The sequence below is a fragment of the Telmatherina bonti genome (genome assembly GCF_933228915.1).
Source record: "Telmatherina bonti genome assembly, chromosome: 14".
Lineage (NCBI taxonomy): Eukaryota > Metazoa > Chordata > Actinopteri > Atheriniformes > Telmatherinidae > Telmatherina > Telmatherina bonti.
Genome location: NC_136612.1, coordinates 34,888,848 through 34,902,953, shown reverse-complemented (window position 1 = coordinate 34,902,953; position 14,106 = coordinate 34,888,848). Strand labels below are relative to the sequence as shown.

Below are 14,106 nucleotides of genomic sequence, written 5' to 3'. Positions count from 1 at the left end.
GCAGGGTGTTTAACATGAATAAACTGATATACAGCAATGCAACTCTGGAGACAGGCAGGGGAAGTACAAGGATTGTGCAGACAAACAATAATACAGCAACAGAGACAGGCAGGATTATGCCTTGTATTATATATAGGTAACATTCAGAAATATGACATGTATACTAGGGATGTGGAGAAAATATTTCAACATGTACTTTTTGACTTTCAGTCCGCTCTCTACATTGTCATGGGGGCCAAATGTGATTCCAGTGAGGTATGTGGAAATTGGGATGAGTTTGTGCCCGGTGAATACAAGGCACTTTTGCTTCTGGCACAAATCAACCTATTGTGTTTTTATTTCTTCAAAGGAAAACATGCTGCAAATAAGAAGATGGTGGTGTCTTCTTCTGAGAAACTTTCCAATGCGGTAAATGCTCTTTACATGATCCTACTTTTCAAAGAGTTCTTTTAAACTCCACGTTTGACTGAAAACCCTGTGGATTGACTTTTCTTCAAGTTTTAATAGTGAACGTTCATTGTCATTGAATCAGCAAGGTGTGAAGAAGAGACTGCAGGCCAGAAAAAGGCGTCGGGAGGAGCGGAAACTACAGGTAAGAGGAGCTTCATTAATTAGCCATGTATTTAAGCACTTGTTTGAAGACTACTGTTAATCCCTCTGCAAATTTCAGGATGTAGAAGATGCTCCAGTGAAAAAGATGCCTTCTGAATCCATCTCATCAGCTACTATTGAAGGTAGACTTGTTGTCCACACATACAGAAACTGCTTTTCCCTGCATGCTTTTATTCTCTGCTAGATTACCTCGGCTGACCTGAGATGCCCCTTCAAATATAATATTGGATTTCTTCTAAAAGTTGAAGAGGTGGGATGTCCAAGATCTTTTTTACTGTCATTTATCTCTTTTCATTCTATTCCCTCTGTAGGGGAAGGTGACATGAAGAGCAGCAGTGGGACAGGGAAGAGTGGATGCAGCCTTCCTACCTCAGCGTTTTGGGCCATCTCCAGTATCTACTTTGAGAATGAGCTTTTTTCTCTACAGGAAGAAGATGCTTTACTGCATGACACCATAAAGGCAGCCAAATGCTGCAGAACGCAGTCATTTCAAGGAAGAGATTCCCTGCCTGGAGTTGTTGAGATGGACGAAGGACAAGAAAAGGAAACAGTGAAAAAAGTCCAAAACTGTGACTTGATGAGTGAAGGTGAAGAGAGTCATGGAGCTGAGGGAGCCGTTCATGTTTTCCTTTCACTTCAGAATCCACTAGGAATCATTTGGTGCAGAAATGATGGATGTTCACAGCTTAAAGCTGTGTGTGTGTGTGTGTGTGTGTGTGTGTGTGTGTGTGTGTTTTGAGGAGCAATAAATCCAGTGTTTGCCGTTTCTGTTCCTTGAAAAAAAGTCTATATTATGTGTGTTGCATTCCAATGCTCCAGTCATTTCAATCTGTGAGAGCCTTTCAAATGTGCCTGTGGGACGGTGGTTAGATGTCCAGCATGGGGTGAGGGCTTTTACTGCTACTTTTAACTGGCCTGAGACCATGCACTCCTTGCTCAGCTCAAATACAGTTTGAAGGCCACAGAAATGATGACACAATATCTTGGTGGAACCTGGGTGTAATATAGGATCTATTTTATATTGTGATATAATTTTACATATAATACCAGTAAAGCATTGATCAATAACTAATGTTACAGTCAGCAGTTTTGTTCAGTCTGCCTTTCTTCTTCCTGTAGCCGTGTAGAAATGGGAGCATTTAAAAAAACTTCTTAAAGCAAGAGTGTTCACATCCTAAAATGAAAATAACTAATCATGTCCCAAATGATAAAAGATGTACATGGCGAGCCTTACTTTAATCATCTCAGGATACACTCCCGCATCGGGTAGGTGGCGGTTTTACATGCGGTCACGTGGAAAATGGGAAGAAAAAGACGGCCATGGTGGCGGCGAAGAAGAGTCAGAAAGTCAAAATAACATAATTTCCCACTTAAATCCGGTAGGTGGCGCTATTAAACGTGGAAAAAAGGCAAAGAAGAAAAAAGCAGTTGCGGCGAGGAAGAAGAATCCCATCCAGTGGGCGGAGCTCAACGCGTTTAACCCCGCCCACATTGAGACACGCCTTGGTCTGCAGGAAGCTGCGTTCAGGACGCAGCTGGTTAACATGTCTGCCAGCTGCATGTGATGAAGCTGCTTAGTAAAGACTTTTCCTGCTAAAAGCCACACCTGACACACCTGAAGCCGTTTCTCACCTTTCAGGCTGGCGTGGAAGCTGAGCCACGTCAGCTTTGCGTGTTTAAGCTCCATCCCGCAGCAAACGCAGCTTTTCTGCATGTTTTACTGTCCTGGAAGAAGTGCAGCTTCCTTCTCCACGCGGCTGTTTGCGCCAATGAGGAAGAAGAGGCGCAGCTGCTGTACATACCTGCTGATCAGCAGCACACCTGTTCTAATCAAGACACAGCACCAGGCCTCAACAGCCAATCAGGCTTCATCACTGCTTCCTGCATCAGTCGTCCATTTCATTCCATTCAAAGGAGAAATGAATGAAAATGAGAAGAAAAACACAACAATCAGCTTGTTTTTCATTGCGTTCATGTAAAGGAGAAACTTTGTGCCACCAGGAATCTGAATTCTTTCTATCTGAATATGAATTGTTCAATGTGAATCTGAACACGCCTGTTTGAAGAATTGCTTTAAAAACTGAATCTGAATGACTGGATTGGAAACTGAATCTTTCTTCTTTTTAATCTTTATTCAACTGAAACTTTTCTTTCCTGAATTCATTCTCATCATTCAGTTTCAGTTCAGATTCAGATGTGAAATCCAGACTTTTGTGCCGCACATCCGGGACCTGACATGAGGCCAAACTAGCCGATGGCAGATGGCGGAACCTCAGTTTGAGAGGCTGACATCCAAAAGCAGCCAACAGCAAATGCTCTTTATGTTTCAGTAACATTGCTGATAAAATAAGAAGAAGTTGTGTCCTTGTAGTTGTTTTAGCTTTAGCATAGCCCGCCCTGGGTGTTAATCCATTTCCATGTGAGTGATCAGCGATGGATCTATCCATCTATTTGGAGAAAACAGGATTTGCTCTTCTGTATCAGCAGCACTTGCAGTTGTCAAACGGTCAAGCCGGTGGAAACGGGTCAGACACTTGTTTTCTGCTAGAAAGCTCCAGATGCATTCCACTTTATTAGTCAGAATTCATCAAGTTATGGTCTCATTTATTTCTAGAAGAAAGAAAGAAAGACAGAAAGACGGGGACAGACGTGCTTTTGGATTTGCCAGCATGACAGAAGTGACTGAGCAGTATCGTCCTCAGTTCTTCCCAATATTTTCTAAACTCTTCTCAAAGTCGAAGCTCTTGGTGAGCGAGCTCTGTCACATCTTCCAGCTCAGTATGATCTCTTTACTGTAGTGCTACAACATGGCATGCTTCTTCCACTTCTTCCACATATGAACCAGCAGCAAATATTTGAATGCAAGCTTGAAAAATCCAAGCAAATAAAGAATGAAAGCTTTCCTGGGATATATTCTGGAAGCCGAGAGCAGCTGTGCTGCTTCTCTTTAGAAAAGAGCTGTTCTGTCCTCAGCACAGTCAAGCCAGCAATGAAGGCAAGCTGATGTCAGATGGAGGAACATTCATCACTGATCAATACAAAAGGCTGAAATTGTCACATGTCTGACAAGTAACTTTTACAAATCACTACTTCACATCCAAATCTATGTGTCCAATCCAATGAAAGGGAATGATGTCTTTCTCTATTCCTGCTACATTGTCCCACATTTTTCCATCATGTCCAGAAAAGAAATTCACCCAAATGATTCAGAAAATATTGGACTAAAAATTCCACATATCAAGTCAGCTGGAAAGTCCAACATGTGATGGACTGGCGACCTGTCCAGGTGGACCTGCCTCTCGCCCAGTGCTTGCTGGGAGAGACTCCAGCTTCCCCGCCACCCTTAATGGGACCAAGCGCTTGGGAAAATCAACCAATGAATGGAAAGTGAAACATTTGGAGATGAAACAAGTTTGATGGAAAAATCTCCCAGAAATCCCATTTTAATGTGAAATATGCAGCTGAACATGTGAGAAAGAGGAAAAGCCCAAATCTAAACAGCATGAGCCAAACAAACATGTGAATGTTGGAAGAATGCACATTTAAAGACATGCATTTGGGGAGGGGGGTGCTGTTGTGTTCCTCATGCTTAGTGACACCCCCATTCTGTGGAGCAGGACGGGGAAAATGTTTGTGCCATCCATTTGTCATCTCTCAGTGTGGCTGAACACATTCTGTGTGACTGTTCCAACCTGGAGTCATTATTGATCCGGATCAGTGCAGACTAGATATTTATTGTGCACAATCACGCCTCACTTATTGACAGGAGCATCATTTTTATTGCTAGATGAGCGTTCATCTTCATCTCAACTCCACTCAAACCAGCGTGATTTCTAAAGGACTTGAACACAACGGCAGCTGCAACAAAGTGCTGAACAAAGAAGTAAAACATGGAGAAAGTGCAGAGTGAAAAGAGTGGAAAGTGAGTCCATGGCAGGAAGAAAAGGAATTCTTCTTCTTTCTTCTAGTTTTTCAGCCATTGCAGCCATCAGTCTTTATTGGGCCCTTGTCAGGGGGCCGGTGACATGCAGGGGCCTGGGGCCCCGCTACAGCTTTGTTCCGTTGGTCCCAGCTCTCTGCAGCTCTTCACTCGCTCCCCCGTGTGCTTCTGGGACTGTTCTTGTCATCATTGTGACCCCATGGGGTGAGATGCTGCGTGGAGGCCCAGATGGAGGGAGATTATCAGTGCTTTTCTAATAATTGCTCCCACAGCTGATTTCTTCACACCAAGCTGCTTACCTACTGCAGATTCCCTCTTCCCATCCAGCTGCAGGTCCACCACTGGCTTTCTGCTGTCCTTTGGCAGCTCTTTGCTCTTGGCCACAGTGGAGTTTGGAGTCTAACTGGTGGAGCTTGTGGACAGCTGTCTTTTATACTGGGAACCAGTTCAAACAGGTGCCATTAATCCAGGTAAGGAGTGGAGGAAGAGGAGCCTCTTAAAGAAGACGTTCCAGGTGTGTGAGAGGCAGAAATCTTGCTGCTTTGTAGGAGAACAAATCCTTATTTTCCAGAGGAATTTACCAATGAATTCCTTCCAAATCCTACAATGGGATTTCCTGGATTCTGTCTCTCATAGTTGAAGTGGAGCCATGATGAAGATTCCAGGCCTCTTCATGGTTTTCACTGGGAGAACTTGCACAGTTGCTGGCTGATGGAATCTTTTCCTGCTGTCTGAAGGAAAGACTAATTGCTGTTCTGATCAGATGGAATCAAGTGAAATGATGAAGTACAAGGGCTGCTTCCAGCTTGTCTGGAGCTGCGTCTGCTTCATGTATTGATCATATTGATACAAATGCCAGTGAATTGTGTCCATCCAGTGGCTTTTAGTGATCCCAGCTTAGCCGCCACAGGAAGGAAACTAAAGTCCAGACGTTTGTGGCTCAGATCATCATGCAGAGATCTTCCATGGATTTCAATGAAGATCCATTTCTAGAGGACATAAAGCATAGAAAGTGGGAACAAATTGATGCTCTGAATGATCCCAACATTGCAGTGAATCAGTGGAGAGAAATGCCAGAAAAGATGGCTGATAAACATGCAGCTAGAAAAAGCATGGAGAGAAAAGAAGATTTGCTCCGTGGCTTGATGATGAAATAAAAACCTGGATGATCCAGCAGGATGTGACAAAACGGGCGGCTGGAAAAAACTAGCGCTCACTTAGAAACAAGGCCGGTAAAATGCAGAAAGAGAAGAAAAAAAGCTGCTTCCAAAACAAATGACATGAAGTAAGGCATGATGGGAAGAAGCTCTGGCAGACCTTCAGTCATAGTTTGTGGAGGATTCCTGATAATATTCCCTCTTTCACTGAAGCAGAAGGAAGTTTCAAAGTAAAGCAGCCGACACTGCAGATTCTTTCCAGAAGGTTTTTATTGAGAAGGTAAAGAGCATTAGATCCAGTATGAAGGATTTCACTCTGAAAGGAAAGTGAACTGATTGAAAAACATCTTCTAGCAGATAGAAAGTGGAACGTCCCATTTGGGCCAATAGAAGTGGAAGAGGTGGAAAAGCTCCTGCAGACACTTCAAACTGATGAAGAGTCTGGACGGATGATCTTGATGGGAAATGAACTGGACGTATTGCGGATTCCATTTCTCAACCTGTGTGTCATATTTCCAAGCTCAGTTTGAAAGAAAGGATTTTTCCTCAGACATGGAAAGAAGCTAAAGTTTTACTGGGACCTAAAAATAATCCCAAACCTTTCCAGGATCAAACTGCAGGCCCGTCAGCATGATTCCAACTCGGAGGAAAGTTGTGGAAAAACTCTCCGGTTTCTCCTGATTTGCTGCTAAATAACCTGGGTTCCGAGCTGCAAGGCGCCTAGAAAGCGTCTCGCTCAGCCTGGACAGCATCAACACAAAGGACTGAAGACCGCTTGTGTCAAAGTGATGAGAGGAAAATGGCTGCTAGCTTTTTATTTGACTCCTCTGACCAACAGCAGAGTTAAACTAAGTGCAGAAATGCTGCTTGAAGAGCCGAGTCTTCAGCTGGATCTTAAAAGTACATCAGGACTCTCAAGGATGTGAGGAAGCTTGGCCAAAAGTGTCCAGAAATCCCTTTGGTGTCCATTAGAGCTCAAGTCTTTGAAGGTGTGGATGGAGTTCATCTTCTGGTCACATTCATCCGGCTCTCCAACTCGTCCACATGAGTGGGCCAGAAAACTCCCGAGCCAATCAGAAGTCAGGAGCTGTTTGGAAAAAGGTGAATCCTAAAAGGGCCCTGCCATGATGTTCCAGCTCGGACTTGTTTTCTGACAAGTCTCTGCAGCCCAAAGCACAGAGATGCTAGCTCCTTCCAGAGCCCATAGGAAGAAGACATCCTGGCAGTTTGCAAGCGCTTTTATCACACCTGCTTCCACATCATCATCACTGGACATTTGGAGTCCCTTTCCATCATCTTTGACAGACATTTTGTCGTTTTTTAGCCTTCCTCTCAGCAACACATCATATGTTGACCTGATGGTTTACTAATGATGTCAGCACCTTTAAGCCTGCTGAGCTCCCATGCTATCTGACTGAACTTTCTAACCCTCCGCTCTTACAAAGTCAGCATGAAGAAATGGAAGAAGTGACAAACATTCATTTAGTTCCAACTTACACAGATTCCACTCATTAATATTTGACTTCTTCATTTCATTGAACAACATCAATGCACATTGTCAGTCCAGCAGCATAGCATTCATTCCTGCTTCTTTCTCTGGAATGAATCAGTGTCCTCTCAGCCTGCAAGTTGTTTCCATCTTTTCAGTAGCCGTTGTCAGGACAACACACAGGAAAGGTGGCTGCAGACCACCAGAGGCCTGCTTCCTGTGGCTTTGCACTGCGCTTGCTCCCAGCAACTCAGGATCTCTGACAGCATGTGTGCTTTTGCTCTGGAGCAGCTTAACAAAGCTGAAGTGTTGGCTGGAAGCCTCCATGATCAGCTAAAATGCTCTCATCATATCAGTAAAATGAGCAGTAAAATGGGAGCAGCGTTGTCCACAATGAAAAGCTGTGCATTGTTTCTGACTGAGCACTCAGACGGTGATCCAGTCGCTGGTTCTGCCTCATCTGGACTGTTGCTCTGTTATTTGCTTTAGTGCTTCTAGAAAAGATGTGCACGTGCTTCAGATGGTGCAGAAGGAAGCTGCACGTTTGGCTCTGCGCTCTTCATTTCCAGCTAATGTTTCTCTGCATGAAGCTCTTTCTTGGCTAAACGTTGACGACTGACTGTCAAGCAATCTCTGGCTGTTTTTCTGGGATTTCCACCGCAGGGCTCCGCCTCCACGCTTCTGTTCCAACATTTTCCAGGTTAACAGTAGACGTAGTTCCAGCAGGAGACGGGCCGTGCTCGCTCATGTCCTTGTTTCCAGGCCCAGTTCATGCGCTCTGCAGAAAACAGCTTTATACAGGAGCTCTTTGTGGAGCAGGTTGCCAGCTTCCTAGAAAACATGCAGCAGGAAAAGAAGTTGGAAAGCTAAAGCTAAAACGGACATCCACCATTTAAAGTCAGCTTTCATTTCCAGATTGAAAGCACTTTGTCTTGTTTTTGTAAATCCCAGCAGCCTTGCTCTTATTTTGGGTGTGGATTTCTAGATGAACATTGGACATAATCACCTCCTCCTGCTACGTGTTAATAGCAGCTTGTGTATCGTTCAGTATGTGTCATTTTATTCCTCCTGCTGCTTTTGTCTTGAATCTTGTAGCTATAGGATGATATATGGGGTGGGCGGGGCTTCTGTGTGCTGGGAATGAAATCTGAATCCATGGATTTGTTCATCTTGTTTTCTGAGGGACCCCAGGAGGAGCAGCTGCTGCCTCGGCAGCATCTAACGGGGATCCTGCACATAAATAAAGACATAAACAAAGCCAGTCATGCCAGTCAGTGAAACAACAGAGCTGGATGGATCCTCAGAGATGAAGGCTTAAAAAGCCAGTTGTAGCAGCAGGACACCAGAAGAGCTGCTGCAAAGCGTCAGTAGCAGGATGCACAGACAGAAACACACTGGCTCCTCTTCCTCATATATACATATATATATGTACAGTATCCACACACAGAGCTGCTGGGACTGAAGCAGAAGTGAAATGGGACATAAAGATAGAAAGAAAGAAATAGGGAGGTGGTTGCAGAACATGATGAGGAGGATGCAGAGCTGATTCCAGCTGTGTTCAACAGCACACCTTCTATAGATTCATTCAAAGATCAGTGAAAGAAATCAAGTCAACGTTAACATGAGGAAGCCTGTTGAAGAGCTGAACCAAGCTGCAATAATCAGCATGATTGATTTCTTCATGGCAGTTTGGCTTTGTCTGTGCTGAGGAAGTCCACTTGCTGTCACCTCAGATCATCTGGTGAATCCAGAGGACGGAAAGTGTTTTGGATCCACTCATGTTGCTCTGCTGAAGTCTTCCAGACGCGCTGCTTTTTAAAGCTGGAAGTGAGCGGACGTCTTCCATGTGGAGATGCTGCTTCTCCCACACACACACACACACACACACTGCACTGAATTTTCTCCCATTGTTAAAGAAAAGTCCTGAAATGTTGCAGAATTGAACAACCTGGATGGATTCAGAGACTCACACACTGTTTTCTAATCTCCTCCTGATTTCATTAACAAGCAATTTGGACAAAGAAACTGAAGAAATATTCACACTTAATAACAATAAGAATGCATTTTATTTCTCTAGCGCATTTTCAAGAAGTCCCAGATGCTTTCCACAATAAAAGACAAGATGAAAGCAGGAGAAAATGAGAAGAAAGACAGAAAAGAACGCAGCCAGATTAAATGGAGAATCTAAAAAGAACATCTTGAAGCAAAGTTCCGTGTTAAAAGCAGAAGGAAACAGGTGAGTTTTTAGTTTGGATCTGAAGCTGGCAGGATCTGTGGTGTCTCCCATGTGTTGTGGGAGGGACTTCCAGAGGGTTGGGGCAGCAGCAGAAAGGCCCCGTCCCCCCAGGGTCCACGTTTGGTCCTGGGGAGGATCAGGAGGTTGGTATCTGTGGAAGGAAGGCTACATGAAGGGGTGTGGGGCTGCTAGAGCGGAGCCTTGTTATGGAGGCTTTATGGCCTAACAGGAGCATTTGGAACTTGATGCGGTATGGGATAGGGAGCCAGTGGAGCTTCTGGAGGACCGCTGTCATGTGCTCCCGGGAATGTGTGTGGCTCAGGAGGCCAGCGGCACACTTTTGGATACACACTTGACATGCTTAACAAACTGGCAACATTAGAAAAACTCCATGTGACACCTTGTAAATATGAATCCAAGCTTTTTGCTCCTTTCCTCCATTTCAGATGATTTTCTGTCTTCATCAGGCTGGAAGATGAAGAACAAGAGCAGTGATTAAACTCAGCATGAATGCAGACTGCTTCCTCACCAGGGGAACAATAGATCTGCTGATCCAGTGGAAGAGGGACCACATGAGATTGTCCTTTCACAAGTGTCTTGCTGTATATCAACAGTCCCACAGTGACGTTTGCCTGGAACGCTGCAAACTGAGCCAAATATGAAATAAGCCAATGACACGGCTGCAGGTCCCACTTTCATCTTGGTAGCTGCCAGGACTTTTCCACTTTCTAGTCTTCTGCTGCTGCTCGCTGCCGTCTTTTCACTCATCTTCTCATGTTGGCTGTGGACTTTGGCAGCTCATCTAGACCACGTCTGCATGTGGAAATGCATGAAGATGAGGCCACACAGCTGCTGGCTGACAATCAACAGAGATGTGTGTGTAAAAAGTGTGTGTGCTCCGTGAAAAAACAACCTGTTCCAGGAATAAAAGAGCTTTGCTTGTTCTGCAGGAAGGGATTCTCTGGATTCTTGATCCTGCAGGGACCGTACGGATGGCCGTTCATGCAGGTCTCCTACAAAAGTCCATCCGTATCCAGGCGTTAGGACGGAAATACGGGAGAAAGGACGTATTTGGCTGGATTTGGGATATCAGTCATTACTTTGACTGCAGTGTCTGGTCTTGTTGGACAGCCTGTGAAGATGTGACGTCTGGATCCATCAGCACTGTTTCCATCACCTGGAAAAGAATTCCTAGTGAAGCTGTTTCACATTCCCAGTCAGCCCATTTAAACTCCCATCACAGGAAAGCTGGACAGCAGAAACGGGTCCTGATGGTCTGGATTGTGTGGAAGACACAGTGAGAAAGTAATGAGCAGGCCAGCTGCACTCAGGATGTCCTTTTCTTCTGCTGTCGGCGCCACCATCTGGTCAGTGCTGCTGCAACACAAGTATGATGTGGTCCAGCTTGATGGACGCCTTGCAGCAGCACAGCGTTAGCAGGTGTCCTGCCGCCGTACGCTGCAAAACTTCTGCACACTTCAGCTGGAAAAACATTCTTTCTGGATCCTTCCTCATCATCACCATCATTCATGAAGAAACAGCATTTCTTTCTGCCTTAAAGATGCACTTTGGAACTTTTGGACCTTAAAACTCTGCGTTTCGGACTCCTTTCATGTCACAGCCACGTCTTTTCTCTGCATTTCTGCAGCCGTCGCTGCCCAGCAGCACTGACCTGAAGAAGCCTCTGACTGAACAGTCTCTGTGTGGCGTCGAGGACCAGAAGAATCCTCCATCATGTCCAGCAGCTTTCTGCTCTGGACAATCAGCTTCAGATCAGTCCCCAGAACAGAAGCAGAACTCCCGGATCAGTTTTCTACTTTCTTTTAGGGCTCACTTAGACCAGGACGGTCCATTCAGACCAAACCGTCTGGACAACGTCATGCAGTTACAACAGCTGAGAGCCAATGCAGCCATTTTAACCCTTTCATGCATGAATTCAGAAAAAACATTTTTAAATTCTGTTTTTTACACACATGTGCAATAAAAACTTTTTGTGGGCTTTTTTTTATTGGTGATATTTAGATTTCTCATGATTTATTTTAATGTAATGTAGAAAATATTTATAAAATAATATATAATCATAATTATATTATGTAAATCTTCTATAAAATAGAACAGCATCATTTTCTTTTCCTGTTTATCACAAAGGCAAACTTGTGTACTAACATTGTATGCATTTATGTTCAATTATATCAGATATTAATTTATTCTCCAGTGAGAGGAAACATGTTGGACGACTCACTAACATCCACTGTCGTGATTCATTTCCAAAAATACCATCTTCATTCATGAATATGCACGAAAACAGCTTGTAAATAGGTGTCCACTGCAGCGCCAGTGTGCATGAAAGGGTTAAAGCTCCTGCCCTCTGCTCCTCACCAGAACTCGTGCTGCTGACTTCTGGACTCGTTGTAGATTAGAAATGCTCTTTTATGGAAGAGCAGAGAGCAGGACATGACAGTAATCTGTTCTACTAGAAATAAAAGCATCAGCACCTCCATGCTGGCAGGCAGAGCCAGCCATCTGGGGTCCTCAGCACAACTGCTTTGTGGCCCCCGTTAAAACCAGGAACCCAGAGTCCCTTTAATAAGTCAGTGTCTGTTGTTGTTGTCCTCACTTTTCAGGACAAAATTGTCCCATGAAACATTGGACACACAAACAAGTGAGAGCCAGAAGAAAACATTGTGATGCTTTCTGTGAAGTTCAGGCTTCAGGTTTCCCCGTTCCAGCTGCATTCCAGCTACCACTCCTCAGTTAACAATGCCAAACACTGCATGCAGAAAAAGAAGACAAATAAAACTGGAGCCACCAGATCATAAAAGATCTTTGCAATGACTCCTATAAAAATAAGAGAACTACTACTTCAGTCTTTTCTCTATTTAAAGTGTTTCAGACTGAAGACTTGTGTGAAATGTTCTTTCATCAGGTCCTTTGGGAAAACTGAATCAGGCTGGACTTTATACGGATCCACCCCATCAGCATGGAAACTGTGAGCTGGCCAAAGAGCAGGACCAGCTGGGGGGTCGGATCATTCTCTGTAGTGTCACTGGTTGATGGTCTCCCAGTGGCAGGAGTCCACATAGCTGCTGGTTGGTGTTGGGAATGTGAACAGGAACTGCTGGTTGCTCATCATCTGCCTCGTGTTCCTCCGTAAACACACTTCAGCATCAAACCTGCATTCATTTATCAAAACAAGATTATAAACTTCAAGAATTTAAGATTAAAATATAGTTTACTGATTTAAGTCTATAGTAGAAAAAATACTGCATATTGATTCAACATCAGATTCCTTTACATCATGAACAGTTCAACATGAGATTCAGAGAAGAAGAAAAGAGTTCAATCTTCCACATCACTTTAGCATTTCTAAAAGTAAAACTTCATCAGCAGATGTTTCCTTTGGACAAGAAACGTCACATGAAGGTCATCAACAATAATAAAACTTTCCTCAGTTACTGTTAACAATATATATGTTCCATTTTATTCCATCATCAGTTTATGTCTTTGTCAACACACAACAATAACACTGTGAAAAATTGGGACATAGGATGGGTTAGCATTACCATTTAACCACTGATCTCTACTGGATTTTCCAACATTTACTGCTTTTAGTTGCAGGATAGTTTTGTGTCATTTCAATAAAAACCCTGAAATACGGTGTGCTGACCAGCCCAACATGATGTTCTTATTAGATATCATCTTTCCTCTTCTAATATTATCAGATATATTCCTGCTCAGAAGAATTTTAGAAGTCTTATACAACTTCTACCATTAACCCTTTAACCCAGTGGTTTCCAAACTTTTTTCTGCAGCGCCCCCTTTTCATCAGCAACAGTAATGTCAAGCCCCCCCCTCCTGACAAATGAGCCAAAGAAACATGCTAAGAAACGTGTCATTAGTTTACTGGCTGTATTGGAGTTCATCCCAGTTCAAACTGTGTCAGTATTATTATCCATTCTTCTGATTTAGTGAGAAATTTTCCAGGTGAGACAGATGCTGCTTTAGTAAAACAAGCCTGTTCAGATGATAGTCGGTGGTTTATTTCTAAAGTAACCAACAGGCTTTTCTTTGTACTCAGGATGAAAAGTCCCCAAGTGGATTTGGAACTCATGGCTTCATACTCCATCATGTTAGATGATAACATTCTGATCCAAGCAAAAGATGTGGTCTGTCTTCATAACTCACCGTTGGTTATTACTATTACTGTAATGACCTGGTCAAGCATGGACGATAGGCTCCATCATGTTTTCTTCTCTTTTTATAGGACTTAAAGTCTCTTGTTGAGTCATTATAATTTCCCATCCGTACTTTTACTAATTTGTCCAGAGCTAAAACTCCCAAGTTTTATGCAGCCTTGCTGCAGAGGCGGTCCTGGCCAACCCCCCATCCTTCACATCACATGTATGTTATATGTTATTTAAGTTAGCATAGACCCATGTACAGCATTAAAAGTTCCACAGTCAGGACGTACTATTGTTTACCAAATTCCCAGACAAACATGTGAACTTACACTTGTGTTGCAAACACAAAGCAGCCCATTGGTGAAATTAACTGCATGACTTCATGCATCAAACTTTAATAGTTGCTGCTGCGAAGCTAAAAACCAGATCCAGTCGTCTTCTGGGGTGAAGTAGTAATATTGGCAAGAGGATAATAAATAGTGTACAGGCTA

At 43.6% G+C, this 14,106-nt stretch overlaps 1 protein-coding gene across 1 annotated transcript in view; it reads left to right on the top strand.

Annotated features, from left to right (window-relative positions):
* Positions 1-228: 228 nt before the first annotated feature.
* The window catches only part of LOC306765669 (uncharacterized protein), a gene marked incomplete at both ends in the record, with an annotated part of 49,500 nt that continues 35,622 nt past the window's right edge, over positions 229-14,106 (top strand). Inside the window, 4 exons of the mRNA XM_079253153.1 lie at positions 229-255; positions 533-592; positions 671-734; positions 924-1,199. Of these exons, the coding sequence (XP_079109279.1) occupies positions 229-255; positions 533-592; positions 671-734; positions 924-1,199 (427 nt within the window). The remainder of the gene's footprint in view (positions 256-532; positions 593-670; positions 735-923; positions 1,200-14,106) is intronic.